This window comes from Microtus ochrogaster, chromosome 21, assembly GCF_000317375.1.
Source record: "Microtus ochrogaster isolate Prairie Vole_2 chromosome 21, MicOch1.0, whole genome shotgun sequence".
NCBI classification, from domain to species: domain Eukaryota; kingdom Metazoa; phylum Chordata; class Mammalia; order Rodentia; family Cricetidae; genus Microtus; species Microtus ochrogaster.
In genome coordinates, this window is record NC_022022.1 from 42863105 (window position 1) to 42881844 (window position 18740).

The 18740-nt window shown below is 43.1% G+C and overlaps 1 protein-coding gene across 1 annotated transcript in view; it reads right to left on the reverse strand.

The window, feature by feature from the left end:
- Positions 1 to 235: 235 nt before the first annotated feature.
- Ptger3 (prostaglandin E receptor 3) overlaps positions 236 to 18740 on the reverse strand; it is a 61422-nt gene continuing 42917 nt past the window's right edge. The window contains exons 3-4 of the mRNA XM_005357455.2: positions 7470 to 7558; positions 236 to 3852 (exon numbers count right to left, since the gene is read on the reverse strand). Of these exons, the coding sequence (XP_005357512.2) occupies positions 3849 to 3852; positions 7470 to 7558 (93 nt within the window). The 3' untranslated portion in view covers positions 236 to 3848. The remainder of the gene's footprint in view (positions 3853 to 7469; positions 7559 to 18740) is intronic.

Consider the following 18740-nt stretch of genomic DNA (forward strand, 5'->3'; position numbering starts at 1 on the left):
GCCACATGGTGTGGTGACAGCCCAGGGGCTTCGGCACCACTCCCATGTGCCACAGTCAGATCACGGACGACTGTGTCTTTACTGGTCCCTTCTATTGGATCCCAAGACACACAAAGGCCAAGTCCTGGAAACCCACAATGTGCCAGTATTCAAAAGCAACTATAAAGGATATCAGAACGGGCTTCACACAAATTATCTTTATATAAAAAACATTTCATTTAATAAAAACCAAGCCTTAGGACATAGATAAAACAAGAACCACTCATATTTACAGTATTGCCTAGATTAAAAATCTACAGAACAGTTAGTAAACCGCAGATTCCTGAAACACAAAAGCACGAATCAAGACAAGGACATAGTTACGTCATTATAGTGAACAGAGCCTTAAGATGCCCACACTGTGACAGTTATCTTAACATGCCCCAAATACAGTCCTAAATAGTGAGGGTATGGGAAGACTGTGTCATTTTAAATATATTCTATAGACTTCTATAACTTTCACTTCATCTTTATTTTAATTTTCAGCTTTTCTTATAAATAATAAAAGAGCAGACCAATTAAAGTCTGAATTTTCTGTGTCTTGTAGACTCCTATATAACTACAAGACGCATATCTACATGCACCTGTACAAGGCAATGGATCTGCTCTTCTCTTCTCTCCTGGGGATATTGGGACAAATACAGTTTCTAGTGAAAGCCCCGTCTCCGAATACCAGCACAGCTGCTTTCTCCAGGCCTGGCTCTTAAGGCAGGCTTGGCAGCCTTTCCCGTTATTCTGGCCTCACATCACAGAACCAGCCTAGTGGGCTTTTCTTTGCCCGTTTTCATTCACACTGGTTTGTGTTGGTGCGAGAAGACAGCACTGGATATTGGACTTTTCAGTAACTCCTTTCCTCCGGTGCAAATGCCAGAGGGCTAAAGTGATGCAAAACATATTACATGCAATACACACAGGACATGTTCGATATATGTAACATGTGATGTGTCACACACGCTAGCTTATATATTTGTTACATTATATAAAGAACCATACACATAATACATGTAGTATCTTACACAAATATATTACATATAGCTAAAAGACTCCATTGCATATATGTGAAAAGGGGCAAGAACTCAGGTCTGCACATCCACTTAGCACATTGATGTTACACAACTTCACATGTTTAACCCAAAGTCTTATGGTTGGTGTTATAATTGGTTATAACCACTGATCAACTCCGCTTCTCTATATGCTGTGTGTTGGGGCAGCAGCTCAATGGAGCTCAGTGGTTTATTGGGAGGATTAGCCCTTGTGTCAACCCCATTACATCATGATGAGAGTGTTTACTTATGATAGCGAGGACAAGGACCTTAAAGCTGATTCACGCGTCTCTGAACCACAGCACGAGTGCACGGTGCAGCAGAATCTGCTCTGCAATAGATGCTTTCCCAGGACAAGAAGGCGAAGGGGCCTTTGGATCCCACTCGGCTTTGTTGAGAACCTAAACCCGCACTAAAAACTAAAGCCTGTTTTTTTAAAAAGCAGCACCAGGCGTATTTTACATAGACACATACTTTTTCTCTCGGAGTTTAGGTGAGTCACGAAAGGGCCAGTCTGGTGTCTGGACATCACCTTTGTCAAACTTTTTTTTTTTCAGTTGCCTCATTATTATTTACGTCCACAAAAGGAACTTTACACTCTCGTGTTGCACTGAGTGTGATTAGATCGCTTGGATACAGACACAAAAATCAGAAAGTTAATAATGGTGATACGGAAGCAGCTTCCCACCGAAGTCTTTCCTCTTTCAGACTGTAGTCCTGTACATAAATGTCACCCTGCTGATAATTAATTAGATCAACAGCAACTTCCTAGGTGCCTGATAACACGGAGCTAAGAGATAAAGACAATATAGGAAAGGGGAAAAACCACAGAGAGTGAAAGCGTTTAAGGCAGTGTGCAAAGATGCTGTGGGCTCCATGTAGCATCAGGACGAGGGTACAGATGAGGACACGGATAGGAATTGTCCAAGGACAAGGAGAGAACATATGGGACATTCTGCCACGGTAGAACGGATGCCGAGGTCTTACAGATACTAACACATGGGTTTGAAGTGGAGTCTGCCCACGACATTCAACTGCAGGGAGTAAGGAAGTCAGTTTGAAATCGAAACTGAGAGCTCATAGCAAGTACTTGAAGATAATTCTGAACAATGAATTAATCAGTCAGTGCTTAGTGATCTGACACATTGCATATGCTTCACAGAGGTCATCACAACAACACTACAGGAAGCACTGTTTTCAGCTCATGGGTAGGATAATTTGAGACCCAGTGGTATGTAATGAAGCTTTCTCAAGGTCACAGACAGGGCCTGTGCATGGTGTATGGGGAGTCAAGTCCAATTTTGCTTCAAAGCCCATGATCCTGCTACATCACTGGTCCTTAAGTGGGGTGTCATTGCAGCAAACCTTAAGTGATGGTCCTGATGGGGAACACTGTACAGAGCTCGGTCTGTGAAGATGAAATAGTAGATTGACAGCCAGATACCCGTGGCGGTGAGCGATGGACATTCTCGTGGTGGCATTTACTCTGCACTCAGTGGTGGTCACTGAGCTTAACTCTCAGAAGTGCGTGGTAAAAATGACTGGCTAATGGCTACTGAAGACTGTTATAAAAACAGATCAAAATAAAGCTGTGGGAGTTGACAGCGGATTCACAGACCACACCACTTAGTTACAGGTAGACAGAGTGCACCCGGTACAGGCTCCGAGTGCGAAACAACAGATCCCAGAGTCTCATCTTTTCTTGAGACGCCCACAGAGGTGACAGCGTGGTGCTGTGAGTGTCTAGGCAGACACTGAATATCTGCTGAACTAAGGGAACTGGGGCTGGGGAAAGAAATCCAGAGGGCAGGTTGAGGAAGGAAAAAGAGGCTGTTGGATTTACAAGCAGGTAAAGGTGTTGGATGCTGTTAAAGAACTCAGATAGTTTTTAAAGTTCACTATTTCAATATAGACAAAATTATTTCATAAAAAGTCACAGACTTAGTTAGATGTAGAATAACTGATAAATAATTTAAAATCTTATTAATTTTACCCTTTTTGTGTGTGCTGCCTGAGCACCAATTGTGAGAAATCTTAAGTTGATGTTGACTCAGAAGTAAGATTGAACTGGAACCATAGTTAGCTGGCTGTATCTGGTTTTCCTTTTTATGGCTTTAACTGAACATTTAATCATCTAGCCTTGGAACTGTTAGTGACAGTTCCCTTAGCTGAACTGCTCCCTTTAAAAGCAGTGAGACAATGTTGCAATTCCTGAATTACTGAAGGGCCTATCCCCAGAAGCCTCGCTGAGGACACACAACTCTGTGGTGTCCCATGCCAGCTTGGCACAACACTGTTTGCACAACACCCCGCTTTCTCATGTGGCTTTTTTAAAAAAAAATCTCGTTAAGCTCATAGTTTATTATATGGACAGTTTGCTCTCAACACCTGAATGATTTCCTGTTAAAAAGTTATGCTGCCTTTTCAAACTTATGTAGAAGAATCAAACTGTTAAAACATGTGACGATGTCCCGGTGCGGCTGGAGTTGGAGACACTGCTGTACCAAGTCCATCTGTGCTGCTCACCAGACGAGGGTGTGCAATTCTGCCCTACTTCTCAAGTGCAGAGTCCCAGTCCTTCACGAGGGCCAATCAGCATCCAGAAGTTCAGGGTCTCCGTGTGTTTAACGTCAAGAAAAAAAAATTAAAACCTGTGGCCCAAAGAAGGAAAATAATCCAAAATATTCCATTATCTTTCTCAGGGGGAAGAAATTCACAGATCCAGGGAAGCAGGGACTACAGTGAAAGTCCACCTCGGGGTGTTTGTCATCTGTCAAAACACAAAGAGAGACCTGTAAGTACAGTGTGAATGATTATTAACATGTTTGTGCATAGAGTAAAAGTAACATATAAATAAGAAATGCATATGCCATCTATAGCCAAAACACATGTGTGTAGAAATTAGGTGTGCTTTGTAAATAAGGTCACTTATGGGTACGTCAAATACAGATTGTCTTGCATACAGCAAGTCTCAAGGAGTATATAACTGTTATATTCTAAATTCTATTCTATTCTAAAATAAGGAGCCCCCTGTAAAACGCAGCCTTTCTCATATCAGCTAAGTTCCTCTGCCAGATTTTAAGGTAATGCGCCGTGCTGGTCAGAGTGAAGCAACTCAGTTTCTCACTGACAGAATTTCAAATCTTTAATTCTTTTAGAAAGCATTTTGACTGCACATGGTTTTCAAGAATATATAAATATACATATATATTATATACTATGCATCACAAGCTCTTTCAAAGTCTTCTTAAGCTAAAATAAAACACAAGTATAAAAAAAAAAAGCAATCTCATAGCTAGGTGTGATGTCTCATGCTTGTAATTCCAGCACTCAAAAAAGAGAATCTAGAGTTCAGAGCAACATAAAGAGTTTGAGATGAGCCAGGACTGCAAAACACCCTGTTGAACAAACACCACCACCGCCTAAGCCAACTAAACAAAGCACTGACAGCAACAGCAACAACAGATGCCTCCACATTGGGGCTTCCAGTCATAGCACCCAGGGTGACTGCAAATTCTGGGTGAGGGAGCTGCAGTGGGCTCCTTGATAAACTCTTGGGTACAGCATATATTAACTTTCTAACGTGCTTTCAAATAGTCTGAGAAGTGCATGTTTTACATCAAAGAAATGAGAACAAGATTCAAAAAAAAAAAAGCACAAATAACAAATGCCTAAAAATCCTTGCAATAATTGTACCAGACAAAATTTTTAGGAGTGGGCTGGAGAGATGGCTCAAAGGTTAAGAGCACTGACTGCTCTTCCGGAGGTCCTGAGTTCAATTCCCAGCAACCACATGGTAGCTTACAGCCATCTATAATGAGATCTGGTGTCCTCCTCTGGCATGCAAGCATACATGGAAGGAATGTTGTATACATAATAAATAAATCTTTAAAAAAAAATTTTAGGAGTACAGAGAGAGACTGGAAAGACAGATCAGCTATTGAAAGCACTCTCTGCTACTGTAGAGAACCTGAATTCAGTTCCCCAGGGCTGATATTGGGTGTCTCACCATTGCCAGTCACTCCAGCTCCAGGGGATCTTATGCCCTCTACTGGTCTCTGTGGGCATCTGCACTCAGATGCACACACACACACACACACACACACACACACACGGTTTAAAAAGTGCCTAAAGAAGAGAAGTATATTAGAAAGAATGAAAAGGACTGTAAGACAGTGATGACTGATGGTTCTCTGGAGCTGAGGAACTACAGCCCAGCAATCACCCTCTCCTGGGTTATTGGCTTATTTGTTGTTGCTGAGGAGGGAGCCCACCCCTGAACATGCTAGGCCAGCACTCCACCACTGGGCCAAATCCCCAGAGTTTCCCATTTTTTTCCACTTTCCAAAGTCTCTATGCAGAGCCTGGCCTAATTTTTTATCTCCTTAATAAGGCAAAACTATAGTCAAATTTGTGTTAAAAATTAAAAACAAGGGCCTAGGGAACTGATTTAGGGTTAAGATTTCTTGCTGTGCAAGAACATGACAAGAATTTAGAACTCAGCACACACAGAACAAGCCAGGAATACTACACACCCCGTGCCCTCTCTAGGCCTTGCTGATTCCAGCCAAGAGGACATGAGCTGCAAGTTCAGGGAGAGATCCTCCCTTAAAGGAATGAGTAAAGCACCTGGAGAGATGGTGCAGAGGGAAGGGAGGAATCAGTAAGGGTGACAGAGAGGACACTCATTACCCTCTTTTGGCTTCCATATGCAAATATAGACAGACAGGCACACAGACAGACAGACACACAGACAGACAGACACACAGACAGACAGACAGACACACACCCAAACATTACTCACACAGACAGACAGGCACACAGACAGACAGACACACAGACAGACAGACAGGCACACACCCAAACATCTACTCACGCAGACACATGCACATATAAACACACTAACAAAATAAATGATATTTTTAAAAGCCTTAAGATGAAACTAGCAAAAAAAAAAAACAGAGGTGGAAATAAGTTACCCTGTCTTCCCTTTATGCTCTGTAACAAGGAAGAACAGAGTCACGGTATGTCTGGGTGTGCATATTTGATCTCACAGATCCTAAATGAAGGGCACATGTGCATAAGTTTGGTGTCCGTAGAGAGAAGAGTCAGATCCCTGGAGGTGGAATTGCGGGCAGCTGTGAGTTGCCTAACATGGATGCTGAGAACTGAGCCCAGGTCCGCCACAAGAGGTGCCAGTGCTCTTAGCCACTGAGCCTTCTCCCCAGCTCCAGCCTTACGGCCTGTAAGCTTTCCCAGAGTCCACCAGCGTATTCTTGCTGGTCTAGTTTCCAACTTCATGGAGAAACATACTCAGTTATTTCCTTTGTAAAACTGAACCAGTTCTCTCTGAGTTACCACAGCCAGGAGGTGATAAATGGCAGAGATGAGATATTAGGCTCTAGAACGTCCACATTCACAGTAACACCGTGTACTGAGAAGAGGTTACTCTTCACATCCGGAAAACCAGAGAATGAAATACAGCGAGCACACTGGCTTTCCACTTACTTGACAAGCCGAGTGTGTTGTCTTTAAAAACAGTGAAACCCTTTTCTTCGCATCCTCTCTTTTGGACATAGGTTACAGAGTACAATCAAGCTGGCAGACTCCATTCAGTCCGCCCATGGCTCTGGAGTCCCTAACAGACACACGGAAGACAGTGTTACGGGGGAGAACTGATGTTCTTAATTTAACAGCGTCAACCACGCATCTTGCTCTTCACTTTGCTCTGTTTTCCATAGTGTTTGTTCACTGGAGGACACATTTCACACAAATCAAATCAAATCCAAAGGGGAACTGAGAGCGTGCTGACCATGTGGCCAAGACATTGGGTTCTGGTGTCTAATTAAAACACTGACTCGGTCGTAAAACACTTATTATGCATCTTGTTATGAGTGCTCAACGGCGGGGTAGAGGAGCTGATTTGTCGTAAGTCCAAGCTGGAACCAGTCTCTGTGGAAGGAGGTGTCTGAAGGGTTTCACAAAAGAAAGCCTCTCTGTCGAGTTTCGCTTTCCTGGATCAAAATGGGTGTGTGTGTGTGTAGGTCAGGGGAAAATCTTGAGTGCTGGCCCTCAGGTAACTTCCCCTTTTTGATTGAGACAGTGTCTCTCATTGTCCAGGCTAGCTGGCCAGTGAACTCCAGGGATTCTACTATCTCCCCCCTTCCCTCCATCACTGAGATTACAGGCGCACACCACACCTGGCTTTTGGCATGGGTTCTGGGTGTTGAAACAAGGTCCTCACGCTTGAGGCAAGCTTCACAGACTGAGCCATCCCCTCAGTTCTTACCTTCTGATTCTCAGAGGCATTTTTGCCTTCATATCAGCAGACCGACCCGAGTCAAGGACAAAGGTTTTTCAGTCAAGCTGGCTGCCCCTTTGTCTTACCTTTCCAGCTGGTCACTCCACATCAGAGCCGAGGAGCCTGGGCGGGGCAGGGAGGTGGAGCTGGAAGCATAGTTGGTGTGCTTCCTGATCTGTGGACAGACAGAGGTGTCAGAGGACAGAGCTACTCTTGGGTTCTTTATCTCAGATGATGTTTCCTCGAACGTGTTGGCAGGAAGCCAAAGCCCACAAATTGAATACAGTGGGCATGGTAAAGAAGAAACGTGCTTTAGTCTTCCCAAGACCATCACTCTCCTACCATCACGCTAAGAATGTGAGACACTCTGCTCCCTCCACATCCACGTGTGAAATGATTTCTGTCTCTAGAGGGGTCACTAAGCACTTGTTCAACCCTGAATAAAATGTAATACACTCTGAAAACATAGGTTCAGGGCCTTTCTTCTCCCACACCCATCAGCATTTCTGATCCCGCTAGCTGTACCTTTCAGTAAGCCTCTGCATGGCACACTGTGCGCGGTCAGCAGTGACACAGGCTGAGGCTCTGTGCAGCAACAGGAAGGACTTCAGAAAGGAAGCCGGCCATCAGCCAGCACCAGATGCACCCTGTGGCAAGTTATGCTTAGCTGCAAGTGGGAAGGCTGCCTGTTTTAAGAATGGGGCACTCTGGGAAGAGCATCTCATGAAAAACAGCCTCCTCTGACCACTGTGATCCATTCCTCTAAGCTAGAAGTTAAGCTTTTAGACTATGTTGAGAAGCGGTGTTTAAAAGTTCATTAGCGCTTGGGAGCCAGAGGCTGGAGATTGGAAGTGTATGGCCAGCTTGGGATTTGGATAGGGGAGAATTATAAAGTGGAAGCATCCTCTTGAAGCTTTTCTTGCTTTTAATATCATTTCATGTTTAACTCCTCAAATGCACGGCCTCCCAGGACACCTCCAAAATGGTACAGTCAACTGCAAATGGACCTCTTAGATACCTCAGCTCTTCACAGCGGAACTCAGCCTTTGTATTGACAGAGGCTTCCTCGAACTAAGCCCCTCAGTCTGACTTCCAGTAATCTCATAGGGTGGCAAGTGTTTCCCCCACCATTAAATGCAATGTACCCTTTTCTCTCTGAGTATGAGGGCGTCTTGTGAAGATATATCAAGGACATGTTTAAGAACCCAGGTGAGACACTGAACACTACCCTCCCATGTGCATGCAAGCGAGTGGGAGGTCGACTTCCCTGTGGTAACTGTGGCAACTGTGGCAAGTGTGTCAACATACCAGTCCCTTGACACAGCCAGTGCTGGGTCTCCTCCGTGGGTGGCCTGAGGAGCCTGTGGCTGCTGGAGGTTTGAGGGTGACTGACACCTCTATTTGTGGATCTGATAATAGATTAGAAAAACCCTACCAAATACTCAGAGACTGTTTGCAATTATACCAGACAGTAATCTTGGAACTTAACCATCATTTTACTTTCACAGGATCCCATAGAAAGAACTTCACCCCCATGACAGCTAGAAGTAAATCTAGAAGACAATGTCCTCTCTCTCAACAAAGTCAGGGTTAGAGACATCATTTAGGGGTTGATTATAATTTGTATAGGGTTGGGGATGGGGAGAATTATGTAAACTCAGGGATCTCTTTTTTTTTAAGAAGAGGAAATTGGATGGGATAATAGATAAGTGTGAGCTTACTCACACTAATAATAATAGTGAGTAATGGAGTGAATACTTATGAGCTGTTATTTATAGGCAATTTACATTGATATGTATTCTTGTATATTGATACAAACTTAAATTATATTGAATATGTTCCTATTTTAGTCTAGCATATTTGTATATCTAGGCAAAGTTATTTTGTCATATTGTATGCATATATGCTTCTACCTCTGCTTAAGACATTTTGTATAATATTAATACAATTTTAGGATACATTTATCATATTGCAGTATACATTTCTACCTCTGATAAAGATACTTAAACATTATTTACATTTTGAGATCATTGTCCTCATTTGTTGCACAGTTGTTTAAAGATTGTTTAATATTCTAATATGAAGTCTTAGTCTTTAAGTTATATAGGTATTAAGATTCATAGGTCAATAGTCATCCATGTTTGTCATACTTATAGTTAGACTAATCAAGTTCTTTTGATACATAGAGATTTATTCTGCATAGATAGATAATCTTCAACCAGTTCAAAGAGCTGTAGAATATGGCATTTAAATAACTTAGGGTTCTGTTGAAGTGAGACACGATTGGTCCTGGTAGCACTGATCTATTTCCGAGAGAATGTTGAGCACCAAAGAAACTCCACTTGGAACTTGTTTTCTTCTTGGCAAAACATACCTTTGGGAAAGGAACTGCCTGTGCATTGACCACTTACAAAATACATGATATCTGGACAGGACAAGCAGGATACAAGAAAAAAGACTGTCAAATCTTGCCAAGACAGGGTAAGACAAAGGTTTTGAAAAATTTCCTGCCTCTAAAAATGGTCAGTTACTATAGGCCTTAGCCAAAGTTGGTTGTTCCAATGTTGCAAATAAGACTTTGGGTGCTTGCCCAGGTAGCCAGTTGTCTCTGACATTTGTTGCAAATTTTGGAAGTTGCTTGATTGCACTTCCTGCTTACTCAAGTAATATTATTTCTCTTCTTGGGTCTTTGATGAGGTTGAAGACTAGATAGATGTAATTAACTTTCCTCTCATGACTTGGCCAAGTTATCTACATACAAGACTTAAACTCTTAGAATAGGATAATTATTGAAACATTTATCATGTTTCTTGCTTGATATTGTTTATGCTGGTTGTAATTCTAATTTTTATGCCTGATATTTGTTCTTATTGCATATAATTTTGTATTAGACTTAGAAATTTCTTATTTAAACAAAAGGGGAGGTGTTGTAGGAATTCCTACCACCAGTAGCAGTTAAGTTACCCACCCACTTGGGCATGGCCCCTTATACTATATATGCCTATGTAAAGCGCCTGTCCCGCCTCTTTTGTGGCTGTGGGATTCGGTTGCTGTTCCCTGTTCCAGCAGAGGGTTGTGATCTGTGAGTCTACTCCTAAATAAATATCCCTATATTATACTCACTTCTGAGCTAGTATGGGATTTCTCTTAAGCGTCCCTCTTCATATTTGCACTGCCTCTGTGGACTGAACCCTGTGCTAATCTGTCTGTGAGATGCTGTAGTTCAAGGACCCTGTGTGCACGGACTCCTTAACTAACTGGCTTATTCCATCCCGGTCCTGGCATCTCAGTGCTGGGACAGTCTACACAGAGGTCTAGGACTCATGTAAACATTAGCTTCATGTTTTGAAGAGGCCTGAGAGGAAGCTTGTAGAATTCTCTTCTGTTGTCCCTAGTCACCTGTATTCTTATTACAATTATGCTCTCCCATAGCTGCCCACCCCTCTTCTGCCTCCCGTTCACTGGCCCCTTTCAAACCCTTTTGAATATGAATTATTCTCTTTGATTCCTTCCTTGAAAAACCATAATCATAATGTATTTTTCCTCTGGTAAGCATCGTTCTAAGCATTTTACCAATCTTAATTCATTTAAATATACCATCTTCCCATGAGATCGGAGGAACTGAAACACAGATAAGTAACCCAGGGTCACCGACAGGATGTACAGAGTTGGATTCAAGCCACACAGGGATAATGATACACTACCAATTTATAGCTAATATCACGGATGTGTAACTTTCAGTATTTATTGCCATTTCTGGTACTGCAGCTGTCAAGCTAAGTATGCCTGTATTGTTGATTAAGCTCTAACATTTATGAACTTGGCGCTCTCTTTTTATATAAAAATAGCAAAACATTATCTGAAATGAAGACATTGTTCTGAGGAGGAAATACGGTAAATTTTATTTACATGACACTTAAAAGAGAAATTAGCCATTTGATCAATTAGTAATTAATAACTAAATATACGTGATAGAGATGGAATTGAAGGGAAATGTAGGGACTTTAGGATGCTGACATGGGAAAACAAACCCCTCATGGCCAGTGGCTTTTCATAATCCGGATAATAATATACAGGCATGTATGTATGTATGTATGTATGTATGTATGTATGTATGTATGGTCTGATTTCTACCTTGAAGAATTATGGCATGGTAGAGAGTCCATTGGGATGACCAGAAACAGTAAAAAGGGGATCTAATTACAGGAGAAGAGACCACAGTGGAGCCTGTCTTCACCCCAAATTGGAACTCGCAGCTCATTCTTAGGGAGAGTCTGCTCTTAGTCACAGGGCCAACTGCTCAGAGCAGTGCGGTGATTTTATGGTAACAAAGCTGGATTTTAGTAAAGGTTTGTCCGGAATCCACTTTCCTCATGTTTGTTCCACATGAAGCCCAAGAATAGATCGGAAGATTTCATCTACTTATAAACAGCCCAGAGCATAAATTGTCCAGTAAAAAAGAGAAAGGAGAGAGCAGAGGAGGGGAGGGGAAGGAAGGAGAGGGAAGGGAAGGGAGAGAGAATGTGAATTAATGACCAGAATGAAAGCTGACCGGGGACCTGGCCAGGGCTATTGTCATCAGCCCCAGATGTCCATCGGATTTTGTTTGTCGATGCCTCTGGGATACTGCATCCTGATTACTCAGGGTATTCAAATGAGTGGGCTTGTGTTTTCACCTAGTATCTGTAAGCAGAGGTTAGCTCCACTCACAGGCAAATGTTGTTGATCATGGCGCTTCAGTGAAGTAAGGGAGTTGCTCAAATCTAGATCAAGAACCACAACCTCATGAGCTCTGCTATGGATTATTCTATAGTGAGAATAAGGACGGTAAGTCACCCCAGGCAAGGAATAGCCTCTTGTCAGGTTTGTTAACTCCATCCTGGTCTTTCTGGAGTGAAGTTATCATTCTGGCCCACCATACATGGAGACCACTCTCAACCCCTCAGAGCTTCCCTGCTCCTTCCTGCTCTTCTCAGAACCCAGATCACTCTGAGAGGGAGCAAGAGGGCCTCCCTTTCAAGGGCCTTGGCCCTGGCTGCCATAAGCCTGACTCCAGACAGATCAACATTCCTCTCCATTGTGGAGTGTCTGGGAGTGCACAGCCTCTTTCACAGTCCCATATGCTTCCCTTTTCTCCAGGTTTTGTGACTCCAGGACCACTGCTTGAATCTTGGTGTATCCAGTGGTATTCTCTGCTTTTGCAAAAACACCAGTGTGCATTCTAAACAGAATAAATTGTCATTATGCTTCTTGCATTAACATAAGTTCACGATGCCTTGAGAGCTTAGAGAGGGGATCTATAAAAGTGATTTAGGAGATCTGGGGCTTCCTGGGAAATGCAAAGAAGGATTGTGAGGACGACTGCAGAAGAAGGGCTAAGTTCTTAAAGGCACAGTGGCAGGCCTGAGCCAGCACTGCCTGCCACAGGGGCCATTTCACATTGTCCTAAGATTGAGAGAGGTGGATGGTGTCTTGTGAAGCATGACACCTCCCCTCCATGTGAGCCCAAGACTTTCGCACACATTTGAGGATCACAAGTAATAATTAGCTGTAAAAGTCTGAGGAGGAAGAGAGTTCAAGGTGAAGTCAATTACCTTGTAGGAGAAGCCCCTGGGAAAAGGCTGTGGAGAGCCATCACCTATTGACCTGTGTGACCACACCTGGACTGCTTGCTTTCATAGCAGAAACCATGGAACCTGATGCTGAGCATGGCTCTCATCCCAGAGCAGTCTTCACTTCGCATTGTGAAGTAGGAGACTTGGTGTTCTCCTTGAAAACCACAGCGTCATCGCAGAAAGCAAAGGAAGCTGCTTGTAGTGCCCAAAGCTGTGAGCAGCCCTGTGTGGAACTGCCCAGAGGCAGGGGATTCTCCGAGAAGAAGTCGACAGTTCTTCCCACAGAGTTTGATAGGTATCTGTAGACACTCTGTACTGCAGTGGGTTTTCACTTCCTCTTCTAGTGGTTATTCTCCAGGAGGATATGCATGCCTTATTTGAACATTAAGTCATTTAACAATCCATATTCCAAAATAGTGTAAGAAAAAAGTAGGAACATTAAAAATACTTATTCCAAATGATTAGCCCTGAAATTCTATACATACAAGTCACTCTAAATAGACTAAGGTTATATATGTGTGTTCACATATGTGTGTGAACATATATATTAATAACAATTAAAGAAAAAGAAATCATGATTTCAAGAGAGAGCAAGGACAGGGAAATAGGAAGGGGTAAAGGGAGAAAAAGGAAAGGGAAAATTATACTTTAATTTTAAAAGCCAATAACAAAAATTTAATACAGTATCTAAAGCAAGCTTGCTATAATATAATAATTCTCAATTTAACAAAAATTGAAGAAATTAATTTGAACATTACCCTAATTTTTAAAATGTCAGCACGCAAAAAAATAAAACAGAAAAAAAATACATCCATATGCTAACTGACAAATTGAAGTGATTCTTATTCTTTAAATATCTTTCTGTGCATGGGGTTGGATACATGTCTGTGCGTCATATGTACCTGGTGCCCTTGAAGACTTAGACGAGGGTATCAGATCCCCCAGAACTGGAGTTACAGCTGTGAGCCTCCATATGGGTCCTGAGGACAGAACTTGGGTCCTCTGCAAGAGCAGCCAGTGCTCTTAGCTGCTGAGCCATCTCTCCAGCATCGGTTCTGTTCTAAAAAGAGAAACCCTGCTGGGGCATCTCTTCCTCCATAAACCATGGTGCATTTTCAGTTCCTCCTTCATGTTCCCTGCACCATCATGCGGACACAGGTCCCTTCAGAAAGTAGCTTGTGTTTTGTTGCCTCTGGTCTTTGTTATCCTTGTCCATATCCATCCCCTGTATAAGAAAGCCAGCAAGCAGTGTTTTCCCCATGGATCCCGCCTAGACGCCTCTCAGTGCTGAACTGTGTCCTGAAAGTGTGAGGCCAATAAATCTTCTCCTCCCCAAACTGCTGTTTCTCACAATGGCAGAGCAGAAACTAGAACACGCTGTATGATTGTGTGTAAGCCTGAAAGGGATGGTGTGTCTGAATTGCTCGGAACAAAACTGAGAGTGTGGCCCAAGGTAAGTGCTCAGGAGAGTTAGCCAATCCCTTTAAGCTGTGTTGGATACGGTATTTATTACCCTGTCTACAATTCTAGGACCCTGTAAGGGAAAGTCCGTAGCCATCACATCAGCTGAAGGAATAACCACGAGTCTTTCTCTATATATTTTGTATAAGGATTCTGTCCATTGCCGTCCAATCTGACTACACAGGCATGCACATCCAAGTCATAAGTTCGTCAGTGACCTATGACCTTGTCAATCAAGCAGCAAATTGTTGATGCTGGTTCTTATTGGTAGTCAACCCGAAGAAAGAAACTGTTGAGAGGTCCATGAGGGAGTTTCTAGATTGGGTAAATTGGGAGGAAAGACCCATCTTGGCTGTGGGTGGCACCATCCGCAGACAAGAACAAAGCAAGCTGACTGTGGATGCAATGTGACCTCACATTCCTGCCACGGTGACTGTCATAGTTTGGATGTGAAATGTCCGCCCGGGGCTCAGGTATCATCAGAATCTTTAGTCCCAGCATCAGTTTTTAGGAGCCCGATGAGCTTCAGGAGGGAGAGCGAGGCTGGCATGGTTGGGTCATGAAGGTGTCTCAAGGTTTCGCGTCCTCCCAAACCATGAACCAAACTAATCCTTCCTCCCAGGAGCTGCTTTCTATTTGATTTTGGTCACAAAAACAAGAGAAGTGACTACAGAGATAGCCTGGTGACTCCCAGCCTAGCTATCGACTTTCTTAGCTTCTATTCTTGGCAAACCTGGAAGTACAGGGATCAGGCAGAACTGGGAACACGCCCCATCAGCCCCACAAGAAGGCCCAGGTCCAAAAGGTTACACAGCCTTCCATAATTGTATTTTGTTTGCTTATTTGTTTTCTAAAGAGAGAGAGAAAGAAAAGGCATGGGGGGGGGGGATAGGGAGGATCTTGGAGGACCTGGATGAGGAAAAATCATGATCGGAATATACTGCATGAAAAAAATTTCAGTAAAGGAAAAAAATATTACTGTTCCCTGCTCTCCTACATGTAAACACCTTTGGACTGTAACCAGAGGGAAAGGAAAAGTATGTGGAGCTGAAGTGACAAGGGAAGAAATTGCAGACGAAGACCTACTTACGCCGAGTGACAAGCAGGGAAACGATGTCCTCCATCCAGGATGGGCGCGTCAACATCAAACTACATGAGCGTGTGAGGGAGGCAAGACCAGGAACCCCAAAAAAAGAGGAAGGAAGGCTCTAAGCCTTTGAGGACACGCAGCAGCAAGGTGTCTTGGTGCTTGTGTGTGAGGTAAAGGGGAAGTTGATGAGGATGCTCTCATCTTTCCTGACTTCCTTGAATTCCTTTGGGATTACGGAAGGGACAGAAAGCTGGTGGATAGAGACCAGCATAGGGATGCTGTGGTTAGGGTCAAAGAGTTGTCCTAGCAGAGGCAGTGTTCCTACAGGTGAGTAATGCAAAGCATTATCTAGACTCTAGAAGGAAATGGCTGCGCTTGCAGTGACTTCTATGCCAGAAGGAGGACGGTAGTCCTGATGTGTAAGGAAGTGACCCTTAGTTTACCACAACTCCCTTGTTTTCACAAACAGGAATCACCTGTGGGCAGGTTGCGCTGGTCTGATTGGCTGAACCAGGTCTACCTGTGGGCAGCCTTCTCTCCCCTGTCGGGTAGTATGGAGTATGTAATAGCCTGCTCCTTCACACTGGTACCATCTAACAAGGGAAGGGAGAAAGGGAGAAACAACAAAAAGAGAGAGAAAGAGAGAGTACTTTCAGCTGTAAGTTTTGGAACCCACTGTGCTGCTTTCCTGCCTCCCAGGCCCTACCACATCAGCGGAGAGCACGGATCAGTGCTGATTGGTGGTGATGTTGCATTCTACATTACAAATAGACATTTAAAAGCTGCTAAAATCACAGTGATTTTACAATCAGTCTTGTTACAGTCATGGCAAACCCTAAGTTGCAGAGGATGTGTGCAACACCTCCCTCCTACTAGTTAGCAGAAAGGAAGAAACAGATGCCATCAACTCTGAATAAATACAGCAACTGCCCTTATACATATGTAAACGTTGACCTTTCCCCCAACTTAATGCATTACAAAAACAATCAGAAAGAAATCCAAAACAAAATTAAAATCTCTGCCCAAAATGAAAAATAAAAAAAAAAAAAGCCACACTAATTCCAAACAAACTAGGAATGTAGAAACAGGGACAAATAGAAGGTATACATTCTGCTCCTTTGAATAAATTGTCATCCAAAAGTCTATTGAGGATCTCCTTGCAATTTCCCATGGTAGACAGATCACAGGAAATTCAGCTCAAACAAGAAGCAAACAACCCCAAGGCTCTTATTTATCACCAAGTCATTAGCTGAGAGGCTCAAGGAAGATTAAAGGCTGCCGTGAACATGGTGATGTGTGAGTGCCATGGATTTCATGATAAATCAGTCCTTATGTATAGGTCGGATAAGGTTTGATTAATACCGCTGCGCTTGTGTACACTGCAGGGTTTCCTACTCCCTGATGCAGGCGCTGCAGTCAGCAGAAACATTTGCACCAGAGAAGTGACCCCTGTGGTTCCTATGTGCATCATAATCACCCACAGCCATTCAACAACCAGATGCTCTCCTTTATACACAAGATAAATACTTCAGCCTCATGATGAAGGTCAACTCAATCAGCTCTTGCTGATAACATACTCTATGCAAAAGATGTTGTCCAGGCAGTAAAAACATTTTGACTCAATAACAAGAAAATTGTTGCAATTTGTTCACGATTTAAAGTGATCATTCTACAGCATACACCCTATGGGCTGATTGGTTATGAGGAGTCTAAACGCGGGGCACCCCCATTTCTCTTGGGTGACAGAGTCAGCCAAAGAACGGCCAACACAACACCAGTTCCGGCATGGGTGTCTGGAATCGGACCCAGAAGAGAGATTTCTCAGTTTTAAATACAAAACAATGCAGTAAATCATCATTGACTGGTATTTCACAGTCTGAATGTCACAATAACTATAACCCTCAGGCAGAGTCTGAACAGATTCCTTGACGTTAAGTAACTCACAGAGAGAACAGGCATCACAAGGTCACTCCCAATCCCAGCACAATAGTTAAGGATCATGGCTCCTACAGCTACTCTCCCTTCTGTGTACCAGAACTCATTACTGGCTGGATACCAACTAACACATTGCGTTCCCAGATCTCTGTGTTAAGTGTGGCTATGTGAGAAAATTCTGGCCAGTTATAAGTAAGCAGAAGTGGTGGGACTTCTGTAAAGCCTTAAAGAGAAGAGGCACACTTTTCTTGACTTCCTCCTCCCTACCAGAAAGTAGACTGATGGCTGGTACTCAAGCGGTTGTATTGGACCATGAGGCAGTAATTGAGAGTGGCATTTTATAGCATTGAATAATTATCTACTGTTATTAAAATGACCCAGAGCTACAAAGCGTTAAAGGACCTTCTGTTGACAGTAACAGTTCAGTATCTGCATTACTGAACCCATCGACAGGCACCACCCACAGACAGATAATAGGGAGCCAATGAGGACACACACATGACCTTATGCAATTTTGCTCTACAGACAGTGAAGTTTGGAGAAAAATCTGATTTAATTGGAAGTAGAATATTGACATCCATGTTGGAGGACTCTGGTAGATTTTAGGGACGCCCTCCCAACAGGCACCTAGGCGGCCCAAGGTTTCATGATTAACTTTAATCATGAAAGTCACCTGATTTAAACTCTACTTAGCCCCCTCTATCTACTTACTCATACACACACTGACACACACACACACAAACACAGACATAAACACAGGCACACACAGATACAAACATGCACACACACAGTTACACAGGTACACACACGCACACACATAGACACACAGACACACATGTATGTACAGAGACATACAGGTATGCACACACACAGAGGCGCACATACATAGAGATAAACATAAACACAAAACTCATATATATAGACACAAAGACACACAGACATATAGATATATGTGTACACAGATTTAAACGTAGACACACACAGATGCATACAGGTATAGATACCGACAGACAAGGGAACACACAGACACATAGATACACATACATACACAAACACAGACACACACGCAAAGGTACTCACAGATATACACAGATACAAGCATGGACGGACGGACACACACACACACACACACACACACACACACACACACACGCTTGCTCCTTTCCAATATGACTTAGGAAAATTCAGCTCTAAAGAACACAAACTTGCCACAATCCTATAGATTTCTTGAGCACAGTGCCCTTGACCTGGGGCTG